The 19468-nt window shown below is 47.7% G+C and overlaps 1 protein-coding gene across 1 annotated transcript in view; it reads left to right on the top strand.

Annotated features, from left to right (window-relative positions):
* LOC146808507 (transient receptor potential cation channel subfamily M member 2-like) overlaps window positions 1–19468 on the top strand; it is a 206396-nt gene that overhangs the window by 114619 nt on the left and 72309 nt on the right. Inside the window, exon 15 of the mRNA XM_085623588.1 lies at window positions 1530–1648. Coding sequence (XP_085479714.1) covers window positions 1530–1648 — 119 coding nt within the window. The remainder of the gene's footprint in view (window positions 1–1529; window positions 1649–19468) is intronic.

Below are 19468 nucleotides of genomic sequence, written 5' to 3' on the forward strand. Positions count from 1 at the left end.
TATCAAAGTCAATCATCAATTAGCTGACATGCAATCTCACCCATGGCCCAAGGTACTACACCTTCTTAAATCTTTTCAAATTAGTTTTCTTGGTAGGTTTATAATTTTCTTCAAACATCAGTACCAATACTCCTGTCCTGGTAGTCGGATGACAATGCACCCAATTTAAGGCGATAGTGGCCATCTTTGAGAGTAATGTGCCTCTGCTTCTCGCTGCACCCCAAGGTTGACTCTTTCAGGAGGTTCCTCAAGCAGCCTTGCTTTAGTTTTCATGTGCCTCCATTCTGAGTTCAGTTTCTCTTCGACTCTTCTGGATAGTGCGCTTCGTCTTCTGTCCCTGGCTGGATCTTCTCCTTCATTAACACGCAGAAAGAGAAGTAAGCGGCTTCACCTGCACTTGTTTTCTATCCCTTTCTCCTAAACTACAGGCAATAACTTCCACCTGGCAGCAACCCTGGTTCCGCTCTCCAGACCACAAAACGTTTGGTTTCTGTTTTTGGCATTTTCTACAACTGTGTTTGTCAGAGACATTAGGACTATCAGCTGTTGGCGAGTGTGCTCTGTTGAGACACTGACTTCCCCTCTAGACCTATTCCCTCCTCACCTGGCTGACTCGACCCTCCAATCTGGTGAATCCCTTTTAAAAAACACAGGAGCCATCCTGATTTATTTAGAAGTTCTCTGCTAATGCCATTGCTATGTATTGTGTTGTCTGTTCATGACAACAATAAACTACTGAATGTGCTTTCTATCCCAGTTTTACTCATGCATTTACAAATATATTAATGGAGGTTCTCTGGCATTGCTTGGATGTACAAGCCTACTTAATAAAACCTTGTCTAAAATTATCTCTAAATAGGAACATTGACATTGGAAGTGGGCCTGCTAGAGTGTCAGTGGATTAGAATCCACCCAAATACCACATTTAAACTGTGTAACTTTATGTGCACATGAGTCTTTCTATTCTGCTTGCATTCTGCCAGAACCTTAGAGACCAAGCAGGAGACCTCAGGTAGTACAAAGATCACTTCATCACACATTGCTGGATGCTTCATCTCCAGCAGGGAGGGGGTACATTATGCTAACGATGGTTATCGAGCATTGCTTTTTGATCCAATTATTGTTGTATTTGAAACCATTTAGCTTGCTCAGATGTGGTTTTAATTCCCAGGGGTATCCTTTTTAAATACACAGCACCTCGCCATTCTCTACTGTCATCGTTACCTGTGGATGAACACAGATTAAAATGTTAACCATGAGCTGCTGTTTCCACCAAAGTGTGACCTGTTATGCTCCAAGTAGGTAGGCTTCCATTAAGTGTAGTGACGCCGGAAAAGTTATTTCGACAACCTCCTGGGCGGGTCTCGAAAGCAGAAGGACTGATCTTCTGCCACTCCTTCAAAGAGTGTAGTTTTGTCTTGGTTGGAGTCTGCTAAAGTGGCTGCCTAGAAGCATCAGTGTGTCATGAGAAGGGCTTTGGACAGGCATCTGTCTGACATTCATTCTTCTTGTGTCTCTGTCTCCTGTAGTGCTTCTATGACCCGGAGGGCATGGGCGGTAAGAAGAGGTCCCTCTTATATATCAGCAAGTTCTGGAATCAGGTGGACGCATTGGGCCTCGTCCTCTTCGCCGCAGGCGTGGTCTGCAGGTTGGTAGATAAGAGTTTTAAGAGTAGAAAACTATGTGGGAAACTGATTGAAGGAGTTGGGGGGAACAAAATACCACTACAGTTGTGATAAAAGTAAAGTGCTACTCTATTGTACATTACAGTATGGCAACAAACACCAGGTCTTGGATCTGTGTCTCAAATATTGCTGAGCTAGCATTGGGATGGCAATTTTTTTAGTGACTAAATGTTGTTGGGGATGATTAGGTATATTTTGAATTCTTTTTTTGCAAATAAAACCCTTGACTGAAAGGATTAGGGGCCTGATTGATAGTTTTATGGACATTGTAGCGCAGAGGGCAGAGATATTAAATGGCATCGCGATGGGCCTCAGTCTGTAAAGTTTGGAGATGACCGACAGCCCAGCGCTCATCTCTGAACCTTGAAAGGGACCCAGGATCACAGTGGTTCCCTTCCAGGCACAAAGCGTTACATGGATGACCATCATCCAGTTTGATGGCAGTTCACCAAACCTTTTTAAAAGCTAGAGTTTGTTTATGAAAATACTAATGACCCCACATCCTGTGAGTTCTCTTTTAGTCATCCTTGACAGAGGTGCTTCAGCCCAGAGTCACCCCCTTAGGCCCATTACTCCTATTCAATGAAGCCCTTATGGAGGTCCTACCCTGGGCCTGGTTCAAGCACTGCACAGAGGCTCCTGTCGTTCAGCTCCTTGGGATCCAAGTTTCCTTACCCAGCACCCCACTGTGGAGAGCTTGGTTGTCCAAGCCTCCTCATCCCACATTAACCCTGGCACATTCCCTACCACTCCACCAGATAGGGAATCCAAAAGGCTGTACACCTGCGGAAAGAGAATGTTCTTTTCCACCAGCCTGGCACTGTGGTCAGTGAACATAGGGTGATTATTCAGCTGTTATTCCAATACACTATGGGATTCAGTTGCGCAAGTGTTGCCTACGGTGCCAGAGGAGGCCCAGGCCATACTCCCTCAAGCTGTTGCCAATGGGAGAGATGCGTCATAGTTTCCCATCAGATGTGGACCTGACATGACTGACTTGCTGGGAAAGGTGATTCTCTCATTGGTGCCCTTGCGGTGCCACGTCTGGCTGAGAACATCTCTTTTTTCCTCGGATGTCCAGTCTTCTCTCATGGAGATGCTCTTTGATAGCTTTTGCCTATTTTGAGACAAGACGGATTTAGTGCTGGAGCGCTTCAAGGACAGCAGGTCTACGTCCAGGTCCTTGGGCTTGTCTATGGCTCCTCGTAAACCCCAATCCGCTTTCCGTCCCTTTCATGGCCACAGAAGAGGTCTCTAATTATGCTGCTACCCTCCCAGCCACCACAGCCAGCAGGCTTCCAAGCCTTTTTGTGATTGAGGGTGCGAGTCCTATAGACCCCGTGGGCCAGGCGACCAACAGTCCGCTCAGTCCACCATCCACCAGCAGCTGCTGCCTCCAAGCCTTTTTAGTCTGCCCTCAGACCATCATGGGCAAGCAGTGGAAGGCAGGATATGTAATCTCATCTCCCACTGGTGGTCAATAACATCAGACAGTCAGGAAGCATGCGGAGGGTGTTGAAGCAGGTGGAGGAGACTGCGTTGACTTGTTTGGTCAAGGTGAGTTTCAAGTCGAGGTTGCGTGCGTGGTCGGTAGGGGCCGGGCGGGGTCCCCAGTGATGCGGGCCACCAGGAGTCGTTCCATGCTGAGGGGTTGGACCCGAGGATGAGGATCTCCGTCTTGTCTGAGTTCAGCTTAAGTTGGCTTTCCTTCATCCAGTCGGCGACGGCCTTCATTCCCTGGTGGAGGTTGGATTTGGCGGTGAGAGGGTCCTTGGTGAGGGAGAGGATCAGCTGCGTGTCATCGGCGTAGGAGATTATGTTGAGGTCGTGCTGTCGAGCGGTGCGTGCTAGAGGTGCCATGTAGACGTTGAACAGCGTTGGGTGGGACGCCGCCGATGATCTTGGAGGCCTCGGACCAGAACGGGGGGAGGCGGACTCTCTGAGTTCTGCCAGAGAGGAAGGAGGTGGTCCAGTCTAAGGCCTTCTCCCAGATCCCTGCGTCTTAGAGGCACATGCGTAGTGTGTGGTGGCAGACGGTGTCGAAGGCGGTGGAGAGATCCAGGAGGATGAGGGCCGCCGTCTCGCCGTTGTCTAGAAGGATCCTGATGTCGTCTGTGGTGGCAATGAGGGCGGTTTCGGTGCTGTGGTTGCTGCGGAATACTGATTGGGAGGGGTCCAGGATGTTGTTGTCTTCGAGGTGACGGGTGAGCTGGATGTTAACTATCTTCTCGATGACCTTTGCTGGGAACAGAAGCAGGGAGATGGGCCGGAAGTTCTTGAGGTCCCCCAGATCCGCCTTGGGTTTCTTCAGTAGGGCGTTGATCTCTGCATGCTTCCAGTTCTCAGGGAAGGTAGCGGTCTCGAAGGAGAGGTTGATGATGTTGCGCAGGTGGGGTGCGATGGAATTGCCGGCTTTGTTGAAGATGTGGTGTGGGAGAGGGTTGGACGGGGATCCAGAGTGGATTGTGCCCATGGTCTTGATTGTGTCCTCGATGCTCACGTTGGCCCAGGTTGTCAGGGAGTTGTGGATGGTGGGGTGCGGTGGGTCCGGTGCGACGAGGCCCGCAGGGGTTGTCCGGGGTTTGAAACTGTCATGGATGTCATGATTTTTTGGTGAAAGAAGGTGGCGAGGGAGTCGCACAGGGCTTGCGATGGCGGGTTGTCATTGGCGCTGGAGCTGGGGTTGGAGAGTTCCTTCACGATGTTGAAGAGCTCCTTGCTGTTGTGAGCGTTGTTGTCAAGGCGGTCTGTGAAGGAGGTCTTTTTGGCGGTCCTGATGAGGTGGTGGTGGTTGCGGATGGCGTGTTTGTGGGTAGTGCGGCTGTCTGGCGTCTTGTCGCTATGCCATATGTTCTCCAATTTCCGGCAGGTGCGCTTTGAGGCGAGGAGTTCCGGGGTGAACCAGCTGGCTCTTTTGCTGGTGTCTCTGTTGGTGGGTTTTTTCAGCGGGGCTACGGTGTTGGCGCAGTCGATCATCCAGCGTTCAAGGGTGAGTGCACCATCATCGGGGTTGGTGGGGTTGGTCGGAGGGTTGAGTGTGAGGCTTGTCTGTAGTTGTTCTTCAGTGACTTTGCCCCAGCAGTGGCGGGGGATCTGTAGGGTGCGGTGGTGTGTGGGGGTTTTCGGAAGGAGAAGTGGATGCAGTGGTGGTCTGTCCAGGTGAGTTCGGAGGCGTGGATGAAGGTAACGTGGGGGCTTGAGGATATGATGTCATCAAGTGTGTGACCGGCGATGTGGGTCAGCATCGTGACGAGCTGTTTTAGTCTGAGGTTGGCGAGGTTGTCGATCAGGGTGGAGGAGTTGTTGTCGTTGTTTTTCTCCAGATGATAGTTCAGGTCTCCGAGGAGGATGTAGTCGGTGGAGGTCAGCGTGTGCGTGCTTATGAGGTCGGCGGTGGAGTCGCAGAATTGAGGCCGGGGTCCTGGCGGTCTGTAGATGAGGGTGCCTCTTAGAGTGGTCTTGGGGTCCGTGTGGATCTGGAAGTGCATGTGTTCGGCGGTACTGAGGGTGTCGTTGGTGTTTGTTGAGACCCTGATGGTGTTTTTGTGGACGATGGCAATTCCTCCTCCGGCCCCGTTGGTGCGGTCTCTGTGGGTGATCTTGTACCCATCGGGGATGGCTATGGCGATGTCTGGTGAGGAGGGTTTGTTCATCCAGGTCTCGGTCAGGAAGGCGACGTCCGGGGATGCGGTGTCGAGTAGGTCCCAGAGCTCGACGGCGTGTTTGCGTGCGGAGCGGGTGTTGATCAGGATGCATCTAAGCTGGTTGGGTTCCGTTGTGGCGGGTGTCTCGGTTCCTTCGAGGCAGGAGAAGCTGCAGTTCAGGCAGGTGAAGGAACCGTGGGTGTGCGCTTCCTGGGTTGAGAGCGACGAGGGTGTTGGTGTCGTAGCGGAGGCGGTCTTCCTGGCTGGTGCGGGGGGCAGGGGGTCTGGCGCTGGGCACGGTCCAGGCGCGGATGGGCACAGACAGGCTTGCCTTAGGCGTGCCCGCTGCGTGCGGCCACGCAGCGGCCACCATATATGGGGAGGTGGGGAAGGAGGAGCAGCTGAGAGGCGGGAGGTGTGTTGCAGGGGCAGCGAATGGGCGCGGAGGGGGCGGGGCCGCAGGGGAAGCAGCGGCGGGGACGGGGGCTGGGAAGCAGAGCGGAGCGACCGCGGGAAGGAGACAGGCAGGGGCAGGGATCAAGAGTGCACAGAAGTCAGAAATAGCTTGTGGTTGTTTCTCCCACAATGTTTTGGTGCCAAAGAAGGAAGGCGGACTTTGCGCTATCCTGGATCTGCGCCTTCTCAACCTCCTCTAGAAAAAGGAGAAGTTCAAGATTCTCAACCCTGTGCAAGTTCTGTCTGCCCTGGACCAAGGGGACTGATATCTTTGGACTTACAGGATGCTTATTTTCACATCCCTGTCCTGCCTGCCCACAGGCGTTACCGGCTGTTCACGGTGGGCCAAGAGCACTTTCAGTTTGTTGTGCTACCTTTCGCCCTTTGGATGTTCACAAAGGTGACAGTGGTGGTTGCTGCTCATCTGTGGAGGTTGGGGATTTCAGTCTTCCCTACCTGGACAACTGGCTGTTGAAGGTGGGCTCGCCCCAGGCAGTTGTTATCCACTTTCAGACCACAGCAAACATCCTGCAGTTGCTGGGGTTCAGTAGCAACATGCCAAAGTCGCACCAGACTCCCTTTCAGACACTCCCTTTCATCTGAGCCGTTCTGGACAAGGTGCAGTTTCTGGACTATTCTTCTGAGTGGTGAGTCCAGAATATTCAGGCTATGATACTGATGTTTCAGTCTCTATCCTGGATTTCAATGAGATTGACTCTGAGGCTCTTGGGCTTCATGGTCTCCTGCATCCTGCTGGTGACACATTCCCGCTTGCATATGCATGCTCTGCAGTGGGACCTGAAGGCCCAGTGGGCGCAGTATCAGGGGAATCTCCCAAACATGGTCCAGATCTTGGCGGGAACTGCAAAGACCTGTAGTAGTGGCAAATGAACCGCAAATGGGTCAGTGCCAGATCCCTCGCTCTTCCCCGGACAAATCTAACAGGAGTGACAGATGCATCACTCCTGGGCTGGGGCGGCCATCTGGCAGAGGGGGCAATAAGAGGACTCGGGTCTCTGGCAGAGTCTGAGCTCCATATAAACCTGTTGGAGCTTCCGGCTATCCACTTGGCATTGAAAGCCCTGTTTCTTTCAATCAAGGGAAGGCTGGTGCAGGTATTCACAGACAACACCACCGCCATGTGGTACTGTAGCAAACAGGGCAGGGTGGGGTCACGGACCCTGTGTCAAAAGCATCTGCACCTCTGGACATGGCTGGAACATCAGGGCATTTCCCTGGTGGTGCAGCATCTGGTGGGATCGCTGAACATCAGAGTGAACGAACTCAGACGGCGATGCCTTGCATATTACGAATGTTGTCTCCATCCAGAGGAGGTGGTGCAAGGTCTCTTTCAGCAGTGGGGAGAGCCTAGGTTAGATCTGTTCACCACTGCTGATTATGCACAATGTCAGCAGTCCTGTGCCTTGGAGTTTCCATGGGAACTCTAGCTCTAGCTCGGAAGCGCTTTTCCTCGGTGGAGCTCCAGCCTCCTGTACACCTTTCCATCAATACCACTTTCATGCTCCAAGTTCTCAAGAAGATCAGGAATGACCGGGTCCAAGTCATTCTTGTGGCTCTGGATTGGGCAGGGAGAGTCTGGTACCCTGAGCTGTTGAGCATGAGAATCAGTCCTCCTGACAGGATTCCTATATGGGAGGATCTTCTGTTGCGGCAACTGGGCAGGGTTCTGCACCTGAACCTGCGCAACCTCCACCTACATATGTGGAAATTGAGCGCCAACAGTTGACAGCTTTTACCTTCTTCCCAAAGTCTGGGATGTTATTCTGGGTGCCAGGCATCCCTCCACCAAATTGGTATATGTCTGCCATTGGGATAAGTTTGTGTCATGGTGTTCTTCCCACAGTGTTGAACCGCTTTCTGCACCTTTATCTAAGGTTCTCTTGTTTGCTTTATCTTTGACTCAGCAGGGCTGTGCTCTGGCACAGTTAAAGGTTATCTCTCTGCCATCTCAGCATTTTAGCGGATGCCAGACCAACCTGCTCTATTTAGGTCACCTGTTGTGGCTAGGTTCCTTAAAGCCCTACAGCATATGTTTGCCCCCATTCCATATATCATGCCTCAGAGGGACCTCAACCTGGTACTCACCTTTATCATGTGTGCACCATGCAAGCCTCTTCACAATTGCCCTCTTAGGCCCTTGACAATAAAAACTACCCTCTTAGTGGCCATTAGAGTCAGTGAATTGCAGGCCCTCTCTGTGCACCCTCCTGCTGACACCTTCTTCCCAGACAAGCTGATTCTTTGGACCCGTGCCTCCTTCCTTCCGAAGGCAGTCACTCCCTTCCACGTAGGCCAGAGGATTACCCTGCCTACCTGCTTTGCTCCACCTAATCCCTCCAAAGAGAAGGAGAGCCTTCCCCGTCTGGGCCCAAAAAGGGTGTTGTTGTATTACCATGACAGCACAAAAGAGTTCCAGGTGAATGATCAACTCTTCGTGAGCTATGCTGGAGCAAAAAAAAGGAAAGGCTGGTAGAAGCTGACTATCTTGCGATGGATTGTCCTGTTCTTTGGCCAAGAAACAGCCCCCCGGGGGCTTGCGGGCTCCCTCTACCAGATCCAAGGCAGTGACTACTGCGTGAGCGTGCGGCATTCCTCTCTTGGACAACTGTCAGGCAGTGACGTGGGCATGACTGCACACTTTCGCAAAACATTACTGTCTGGACAGTGAGGTCCGTCGTGATGGGCATTTCACCGGTTTGGTCCTGCAGGACTTTTTTGTCTAATCGTGTTGGCAGACGCACCTCCCGGGAGGTGTTGCTTGGTTATCAATTCAAAGGTAAGGAATCTCTATCAGATGATCAAGTTACTTACCTTCAGTTATGCCTTATTTGGAAAAGGCTCTATATAGCCAAAGATTCCTTACTGACCCTACCACCCTCCCACTCTGCAAACCGGTTGAGATGCATTTGACACCTTTTCATGGCCTTAGTCTTTTCCACACCAAAGTCGTGAAAGTAACTGATGTCAGCGTGCCATGGGGGCGACTATTGCTTGTTTCACTTCCAGAGCGTACAATGCCGATGCGGAGTTGAACAACGCCACCTACCGGCGCGCAGAGGTACTGCTTGAAAATCTGATTCAATCTAGGAATATTCAAAGGTAAGGAAAACTGTCTAAATAGATTCTCGATAACGCGTTACCAAAGGTAAGTAACTTATTCTTCACTGATAAAACTTAAGTTTAACAGGCTGGCATAGTTAGGTTGAAATGAGATAAAAGCTAATGTTGAACAACTGAAATATCACTGAAATTCGCTAATCATAATTTAGTGAACTAACAACAACTTATGCCCTTCTTGCGCTGCTTATGACCTCACAAATCAAAAAACTCATAACATGTGAAATTATATAAAAAATTACATCACAGATGAATTCACTGATGACATTATGTAGTCATTATGACAGCGGTATTTGTGGATTTGAAGTAATTCAACAAACTACACCTGAGTCCAACTTTCTATCACTAATGAAGTGATATTGGACACAACCATTGACGACATGCTGGACACATTTCATATTTGTCAAGTTAACCATATTGATGGATGTTACCTTTTTTAGGTTTCCCCAGCACAGCGCTTGTGAAATCTATTGTTTTTAATATAGACTTTAACTGGGCTTACATCCTTCCCCCCTTCTTTCCTGACTTTACATTGGTTCAAATGCTTGACACAAATCTTTCCTCCATTTCTATTGGCTGTAGCATATTTTCCTGCATTTACCAATACTTGTTCCTCCACTGCTTCTCTAATCAGTTTCCCGTAGCCGAAATACTGTTAACATCTGCTTTGGTGGAACTATTTCTCACAAAGTTTTGCCTCTTTTTTGTCTTGCAGCAGATTTATATAGCTAGACTCATCAACCGGAGAGATTAAGTGATTTGCCCAGAATCACAGGGACTCAAACTGGGATCCCCAGCTCTCGAGTCAGCAGCTGTGACTGCTGCACCACATCCTCTCCACTACCCTGATGCTTGGTTTTATTTCTAAGAAAGCACTCTAGATGTTTCCCATGTGTGCCTTTCTCCGCTTGCCCGCCCCCCACACTCACGCTTCCTGTTGTTCTATTGCCCATTTGTCTCTCTGCCACCCCTTCCTCATTTTGCTTAGCACACAAAAAAAACAAGTTTCATGCATTTTTTATTTGCCGAGCCTGATTAAAAGAAAAAATTTGGCTGCTTCACAGGCTTTATTTTGTCCACATTTAGTCTCAATTCAAATGAACTTTATTCGGTTATTAAGAAAATAACCATAAAAGCACAGTTAAAATATCACACCAAATTTCCACAAATTTTAACAATAAATGAATAAAAAATCAATAGATGCTGATAAAAAACGTAGTTAAAGCGTCACAATTGATTTACGACATCTAAAAACATTTTTTAAAAACACAGTTACAGAAGCAATGATATAGACATTATCCAGATACTGCAAAGCCAAAAATGCTGGTCGACATTGTCTCAGACCCAGTTTTTTTAGGGCAGGAATAATCCATGTTTTCCTGGGTTTCAAATAAAATGTGCAGAAAAACATAATTTGAATAGATGACTGGGCTGCTATATCATCACATGGACAGTTACAAAGTGTTCTGGACCAATCGTTTACCTCGGGAAACTCAAAGATCGATGCAGAATGTCTAATCTAAAGCGTGTCAACAAAAACCTATCATAGTCCCTGGTAGTTAACAAAATATATGGTTGTGCATTTATCGAGGTCAAGGTAAGTTGGTGTGCTACCACGGAAGTCTTGGCCATCTCGCTTGATAATCTAACTTCATTCATATGTAACAAGCAAATATTTTTAAGGTCCTTCCTTGATACCCTACACATAGTAGATGGATCATTATAATATTCAACATGACCTATTTGAATCAAAAAAGTTTTAACATATTTGAGCCATCTTATGTGTTTTGCCCCATCAATACCCAATACATCCTTTAAGACTTGGCGATTAAAAGCGGATTCTTCGGTCATCCATACCCTATGCCACAAGAGAACAGGCTGTATCTTGATCACATCCCCGATATACGGCAGTCCCAATTCAGCATGGCAAATAAAAGTTGACGTACTCTCTGGTACTGCTAAAAGATACCTGAGGAAGATGTTTTCTGCCAATTGTAAAGAATTGACATTGGCATATCCCCAGATACCAGCCCCATAAATGGCAATCGCCGCACATGAGGCTCTGTAGATGCGTAGCAGTTCACCCGGAGAGCGTCTACCCAGTTTTCTACTAAAATTGGTTAGGGCCATCAATGATTTTCTAAACAACAACCTTCTTTCCTTGATGGCCCTACTCCAAGAGCCTGACTGATCGAATAAAATCCCTAAGTATGTAAAAGTATTTGTACACTCTATTGCCCTAGTATTAATATAAACAGAGTTTTTCTTTTTGGTGGCCCCAGTCCCACATTTCATAGAGAATGTTTTTGAGCAGTTAATTGTAAGGCCCAAATTGGTCATGAAATCTGTAAAGGAAGATACTACCCTTTGAAGAGCAACGGGTGTGCGTGCCATCAGGACCGCATCATCCGCATAAAGGAGTGCAGGGATGGGTCGTGTAGCTACCATTGGCAGGTCCCTGCACTCCTTAACTAAGACACCTTCAAGATTGTTTATATATAAAGAAAATAGGAATGGGGCAAGGACTCAGCCTTGTCGTACTCCTCTAGAGACCCTAAAGTGCTTAGTGCAATCTCCCCCTTGTCCAAAACGAACCCTTGCCTTCGCCCCCGAATATAGCTGCCTTAAAAATAAAATAATATGGTTATCCACCCCCAACCCCTCTAAAATCTGCCAAAGCTTTTCGTGAACTACGCAATCGAATGCTGATGTTAAATCAACAAAAGTCAAAAACAGCCTTTCCTTTTTAGCTTTGCAATATTTATCTAAAAGAATGTGTAAATTTAAGCCCTGGTCAATTGTTCCTAGACCCTTACGGAAACCATATTGCAAGTCGCTTAAAATAGAATGATCTTCAGCCCACACATGTAATCTGTCTAAAACCACACGCCCCATAATTTTAACAGTAGAGTCCAATAATGAAATTGGGCGGTAGCAGGCCGGGTTTGATCTATCACCCTTTTTAAAAATAGGGACTATGGTAGATTCATACCAAGATGATAAAAACCCACTAGAACAACATGCATTAAAAAGTAACGTTAAAAGTGGTCCCCATAGATCCATATCATTCTTAAAAAGGTCAACCGGGATACCATCCGGCCCCGGCGCCTTACCCCCTAAGCTGGCCAATATAGCCAAGTTAACCTCACACAAATTAAAAGTCAATCCACAGTCCCGAAAGATGGGTGTAGAGTCCACAACAGCCTCATATACCAAATTTCCCTGGGTATTCAATGTTTGATTAGTATAAAGCTTAGAGTAATGGGAAATCCACTCTATCTCGGGAATAGCTATCTCAATAGTGGCTTTAGATTTATCCGCCAGAAAGGGCGCATTAACTTCCTTCCAAAAGGCAGAAGAATCACGATCAATAGAAGCCTCATGCAAAGCATTCCAAGCTTCTTCTCTTAAATGATTCCTCCTGGCGGTCAGTGTCTTCTTGTAATTTCTTCTGGCTTCCCGAATAAGATCCTGGTCCTTCACCATCGCCTTTAGTGTATGTTTGAGATGCGTGTAGGCCTTAGTACAGGCATTGTCAAACCACCCTTCTTGATGGTTCACCCTTTTTTTTGCATTAATCCAAAGAATATCTTTTATTTGGGATGTAATAGTCAAAAAGTTATCTATAATTATTGCATGGGAAGAATTTTCTTCGAGGCAAGCTTGAAACATATAATAGCACCTCTTCACTAACTTTGTAATGAAATCCTCCAGATCAACTTTTGCCCATTTCAATGCAAAACCATTTTGCCTACTCAGGGTAATATTCGTCAAAAACTGCGTACCTCTATCTTTAGTGTTAAGATCTTTATAAGGTGCCATAATTTCGGTACTTATTGGGAAGTGATCGCTTAAGGCGATATCGTGGGTAGTGAAACCCACAACACGGGGGGAATGCCTGCAAGATATCAAAATATAATCTATTGTTGAGAAGGCACCTCGTCCATTAAAAGTAGGGTTAAACAGGACCTCGGGTATACAAAGATTATTAGCAAACCCCATATCACAGGAGAATGCTATGTTATTCAAGTGGTCTCCATGTGTTATATGGGAAAAGTGGGGAAGGCTAGTATCTTTACCATATGATAACCCACAGGTGCCCTTATCAATATTTGGGCATAGGGGGCAATTAAAGTCCCCCCCCCCCCATATAACAAAGGCATCTTTGGTTGTCTGTATTTGTGAGTTGATTAAATCTTTATTCAAAGATCCAAAAACTTCCTCCCGCATTGCCACGGATGCATTATTATAGAAGTTCACTATTGTCACACATGATGTCTGACTTATATCCAGACTAACAATTTGATAGTAAATTATTGGTAGTGACTAATGTAGCTTTCCTGATGTTTAGGTGGTTGCTAATATAGGTACAAAGTCCCCCTTTAGCTCTGCCGTGGGTAGATTCAATTGCAGGGGTATTGAATGTTTTAAAGCCACACAAATGGATTGGCTCTTCTACCCATGTTTCTTGTAAGCCTAGTATCTCGAACTTACTTATGAAATCCACCCAAACTTTATTTCCCACTTTTGTTTTCATACCAGCCACATTCCAAAATACTATCTTCCAATTATCATTTATCCCTGAGGAGTCACTAGTCCCACAGCAGACAATGGTACAATTGCATTGTGTGGCATGGAGGTATACTCCAAGTCAACTGCCTTCTCTATATAAATATCTTCAACCACTTCTATATTTACTAGTGACGCCTTGGGTAATTGCACAGTTTTTGTGGCTTCAGAGCTCATCGTCAAAAGGCCCTTAGTGCAACAATCCCCCACTCCCCTAATAATTGTGCCTCGAGTTAAATCCCCCAAACCCAGTCAGTCAACCCCCTCGAGGTAATTGAGACTATCAAATCGATTTTGGGTTGGAATGTTAAACTGACTCATGTAATGCGGGGCAGAGTTCACCAGGTTAAATCTAATGTTGTTCCTTAATGGCGGTTGATAAAAATATCCTAAGGGGACAACGCTAATATGTGAGTCACCCAAACAATTAACACCAAGCCTATTCAAAATCAATCTCACCAATGTTGGTGATTTAAAAGTCAATACTACACAATCTCCTGGAGATTTTTTAGGCCCTCTCCCCAACCATCCCACCCTCCTTACCATCTTAAACTCCTCGAATAGTTTCTCAGTTAATCCTGTCCTAGTGCCGAGCCACTGTAGGGATTTATTTCTCAAATTCTCCCAGGGCTCTTCCATCTCATGTGCCAGTGTAGGGACATTATCTAAGACCACTACATAAGGTGTGGCTGCTGGTGGTAAATCAAGCAGTGCAGCCTGTTGGTTCCCATGGGACATAGTCGCACAATTAGCATTTGCTAAGGATGGAATAAAAGTCGTCTTAGGCACAATGGGTAGAGTGGCAGGTAGATGTACCTCAGACTCGACACAATGGAGTTGTTTAGTCCCCATAGAAAGTGTATTACCAGGGGCATTATATCTAACTGCCGCAGAGCCAGCATGGTTTAACCTGGCACCAGTATTGGGATTCTCATCGTTCGCATCGGGGCCAGGCAATGTCGTTCTATCAGATGGTAAAGAAAACAAAGTATTCAGACATTTGTCTAATTTAGCCTCCATTGAGTCCAATCTGGATGTCAAGATATTTAGGCCTGCTCTAATAAACGTATCCAGTGCATCCAGTTTGGTATTTAAGTTCCCTACCTCACACTGGATGCGCATGTTAGAACTACAGTCTTTTCCCAATTGTCCATTTTAGTGACTGGGGTACATTTTCCCCTCTTCGAAGGTCTTTTACGGGTTTTAGGTGAGGGCTTTTCAGATAGGGGGCCTGAGAACTCAATGGTACTCTGGCAAGAGTCCGGGTTCCTAGCACGCTTATTTGGTGGTTGCTGCAATTGCTGCGATACATCGTGTTCCTGCTCACTACCAGAGAAGTGGTCAGCAGTAACCACTACGCAGCCATTTCCACCCACAACACTGGTCTGGGGCTTGTTATTATCATTACCAGTTGTCACTACAGGGCAGTTCTCCCCCCCGGCTTTAGAGCCTCCTCAACAGTAGTGATCTGGCGTTCAATAGCGCCTACCGCTCCGGTAAGGTAGGTGAGTAAGGTTTGGCGAGAATGCTCACCAGCATTTATAGATTTCTTGTTCGATGTACTCACTATTTTCCTTTTCCCCATGTTCAAGCCAACACGATCAAATCGTTACTATATAGAATGAGGTACCATTGAACAGTTACACGCTTATAAGGACAGAGAATCTAAACAGTTTGCGCCAGAGTTCAGAGTCTATATGTGAATAATTAACCCAACCACACGCCCCCTTACTAGTAGGATATCAGTGTCAGAGATGTGGCCCAGCCCGGCCTCTGTCGGTCTATGACGGGCGTAGACGGGCCCGTCTTGGCCCGGCACGCCCGCGCGCGTCCCGTGGTGCGCGATCTCCTCCGTGCCTTTATCGTCCCTCCAGGGACCGTCAGAAAGTGCTTTGTGCTTCAGCAGCAGGGCAAGGGCTTTGGCAAAGGTGCAAAGTGCAGGTTTCGCAGTAACAGGCTCCACATTTAGTGACTTAATTATTGTTTTTTTAAACCACAGTTTCTGATTTTTCTGAATCATTTGTAGAACATTTTCTACTCTTTGTCCCGATACTTCCACTCAGTATTGGGATTGATGTATGTAAAACTGTCCCTCTTGCACCGCCGAGACTCAAAGCAGAATCCCCAGTTCTCATGTCAGCAGCTCTGGCCGCGATGCCACACTCCTGTGATACTTGTAAGGGAGTTCTTTCTTCCTTCCCGGAAGGTGATTGATGAAAACACCTTATTATTCATAACAGGCGAAACCGGTGCATTACCGAAGCTTTTTTTTTTCCCTGTATACACATATATAACGCACAAAATGGCTCGTAGACTTTAATGAGGTCCCCTCGATTTTTTAACTTTGAACACCCTCCGAAAAGGAGTTTGTACTCTAGTCTCCTTAATGGGATCACTCTCTTAAAGGCTTTGTATGACCAGCAATTTTAAGTGCGGAGGTTTACAGGTGTGCGCTTGGCACTGATAAGACACCTTCTGCCAGGCCCTACAGACAAACCTCTGCCCTCCATAGTTTGGTAAAATACAGTACACACAGTGACATAAAACCTTAGAGGCATGTTTACAACTCCAGTGTGAGTTGTCAGGGTATGCACCCAACTCCCCACAGGGGCACAACCCTGAGTAGGTGACCAATCCCCCTCAGCACACAGCCTCTGGCTTCAGGCCAGGGCCTGCACTCTACCCCCCATAGGTGCCCAACCCTGAGTAGGTGACCAATCCCCCTCAGCACACAGCCTCTGGCTCAAGGCCAGGGCCTGCACTCTACCCCCCATGGGTGCCCAACCCTGAGTAGGTGACCAATCCCCCTCAGCACACAGCCTCTGGCTTCAGGCCAGGGCCTGCACTCTACCCCCCATGGGTGCCCAACCCTGAGTAGGTGACCAATCCCCCTCAGCACACAGCCTCTGGCTTCAGGCCAGGGCCTGCACTCTACCCCCCATGGGTGCCCAACCCTGAGTAGGTGACCAATCCCCTCAGCACACAGCCTCTGGCTTCAGGCCAGGGCCTGCACTCTACCCCCCATAGGTGCCCAACCCTGAGTAGGTGACCAATCCCCCTCAGCACACAGCCTCTGGCTCAAGGCCAGGGCCTGCACTCTACCCCCCATGGGTGCCCAACCCTGAGTAGGTGACCAATCCCCCTCAGCACACAGCCTCTGGCTTCAGGCCAGGGCCTGCACTCTACCCCCCATGGGTGCCCAACCCTGAGTAGGTGACCAATCCCCCTCAGCACACAGCCTCTGGCTTCAGGCCAGGGCCTGCACTCTACCCCCCATGGGTGCCCAACCCTGAGTAGGTGACCAATCCCCCTCAGCACACAGCCTCTGGCTTCAGGCCAGGGCCTGCACTCTACCCCCCATGGGTGCCCAACCCTGAGTAGGTGACCAATCCCCCTCAGTACACAGCCTCTGGCTTCAGGCCAGGGCCTGCACTCTACCCCCCATAGGTGCTCAACCCTGAGTAGGTGACCAATCCCCCTCAGCACACAGCCTCTGGCTCAAGGCCAGGGCCTGCACTCTACCCCCCATGGGTGCCCAACCCTGAGTAGGTGACCAATCCCCCTCAGTACACAGCCTCTGGCTTCAGGCCAGGGCCTGCACTCTACCCCCCATGGGTGCCCAACCCTGAGTAGGTGACCAATCCCCCTCAGTACACAGCCTCTGGCTTCAGGCCAGGGCCTGCACTCTACCCCCCATGGGTGCCCAACCCTGAGTAGGTGACCAATCCCCCTCAGCACACAGCCTCTGGCTCAAGGCCAGGGCCTGCACTCAACCCCCCATAGGTGCCCAACCCTGCACGGTTACCCAAACACTCCCACTGTGTACAGCCTTCGGCTGTGTCCACGGTGGGTTGACTCTGCGCCCAGCCCACTGCGCTCTACCAACAGCCACTGTGCATGGCCTATGGTCTGCACACTGGTGGCTGCCCGTTGGGTCTGGTTTATGACCAAGTAGTACCTGTGACCTGATATATATATATTTGAATTGTGGCTTAAAATGTGGTCCCTTATGATACCTTACCCCTCACTCCATCATGGCCTTGAGGGCAGGTTGTGCCTGCCCTGCCACCTTATGTGGCCGTTGATTTTTGTCTCCAGGATTCGGGGAATAAGGGTATGATTTAGATCTTGGTGGACGGGTTACTCTGTCACAATGGGGGCAGATATCCCGTCCACCCAAATATAAAGCCCATTATATCCTATTTGACATTAGTCCTGTATTGGCTGTCACAACATATTCTCCATGGTATGGCTAGCCAATCAGGAGCCGCTCATCCACTTTGAATGGGCCAATCAGAGCATATCTGGACACCAACTGTCCAGCTATTTCTAGTTGTTTCCAGCATTAACCCCTTCATGGCCCCCTAGAGCAACCTTTTAAATGCTAATTCCTCTAAATGGTTGAACAGGTTCATACCAAATAACAAAAGGCACTCTTTCTGAGTAAAGTTGTAACTTGTTGCCGAATTTGATGTCATTCCATTCAGCCCTTTACTGACATGCCAATATTTTAGTAGGGGGAAGTGGACAATTTTAAAAAATCATCGGGAGAATATATTTCTCCCATTGACTTCTATTGAAGCCGAGGCAATTTCAGGCAGGAGACAGCTAAAATAAAGCCATTTTTTGCTTCTGAAATTGGGAGTCTCCCTCCTGAATCGGGTCTATTGGCATGTATGCGTTTATTCTGTATTGGAGAGAAAATTCTCCTATGGAAATTAACATGAGAAAATGCACTTATGGGAAACCCTCTTTTTTATGGCCCAGACGCGTGAGGGATCTGTGAGAAACTATTCACATAGAAGCCCAGTTGGATGAACTTTCTTCTGGAAAGTTTCGTACAGATCCGTCAAATTGGGTCAAAGTTATAAAGAAACAAAAATGGCTTTCCTATGGAAACTCTGACCTAAATGTAACTACAACCAATCAAGGAAAGGGGATGTAAGAAGTTTATTTATGAGTTCACTCTACTCCCTACGGCATTAAATGCCTATGACCAATAATGAGGGAACTCTTATTGCTTATGCCTCTAAAATTCCCAGTAGGGGGCATCTCTATTTATTGAAATGTCCCCTCACTGAGTAGAATCATTAGTGGCATGCTTCATCCTCGGGTCCTCACACGATACCTTGTGTATCTGGGTGTGCATCACGCTGAGGGTTAGAGGAGCTTCTGGTTTTCTTGGGGAGGGATTCCTAATGAAATTTCCTGCAGGTTTCCTGTACCATATCCTATTTATTCTTGGATCCTTTGGCAAGGTTGAAAATAAACGTGTGATGTCAATGGTATGCCAGTTGAACTGAGCGCTACAGTAAAGATACTGCATGTGAACTTGTGTGATTTTCACCTTTATAGACGTGTGTATGATCACAAGTACACATGTCCACAAAATGCAAACAGTAATTTAGTCTCTCTTTTTGAAATTACAGATTATTCACTTTGGAAGTATTTCACCATGGTTTGTAACATATGTTATGTGAATAACAAAAAATAGTGCGAATGAGTTTGATTGACAAAATTAAGTAACTACACAAATAGTATTAAGTTTTACATGCATGCCAGTTAGTTATCTGACTATATATTTCAGATCGTGAAGAAAGTCATCTGATTTTACTGGCGGTTACATATCACGGAAGGGAAACAGCAAATACCACGACCGCGAACAAAGGGTTGCCTTTGCAACGCGGGCGGAACAACAAATGCGCCTGAACCACGTATTCCATTTACAATACAAGTCATTACAATGCCATGCGTTAGGTAAAGCGGAATTGGGCTTTGAAGGCCAAAGCTTTCCCTACTGCTGCAGGGACTGGATTTGGAATAGTAAATTAAACAATTCCAAAGTCCAGCTCCCCCCTAAGGCAAGTCATTGTAATGACTTGCGCTGTAAATGGAATGTGTGGTTCAGACGCATTCGTTGTTCCGCCCGCATTGTTAAGGAACGCATGGGAAAGTAAAGTGTGGTTGTGTCATACA

Source organism: Triturus cristatus, chromosome 8 (assembly GCF_964204655.1).
Source record: "Triturus cristatus chromosome 8, aTriCri1.1, whole genome shotgun sequence".
NCBI classification, from domain to species: Eukaryota; Metazoa; Chordata; class Amphibia; order Caudata; family Salamandridae; genus Triturus; species Triturus cristatus.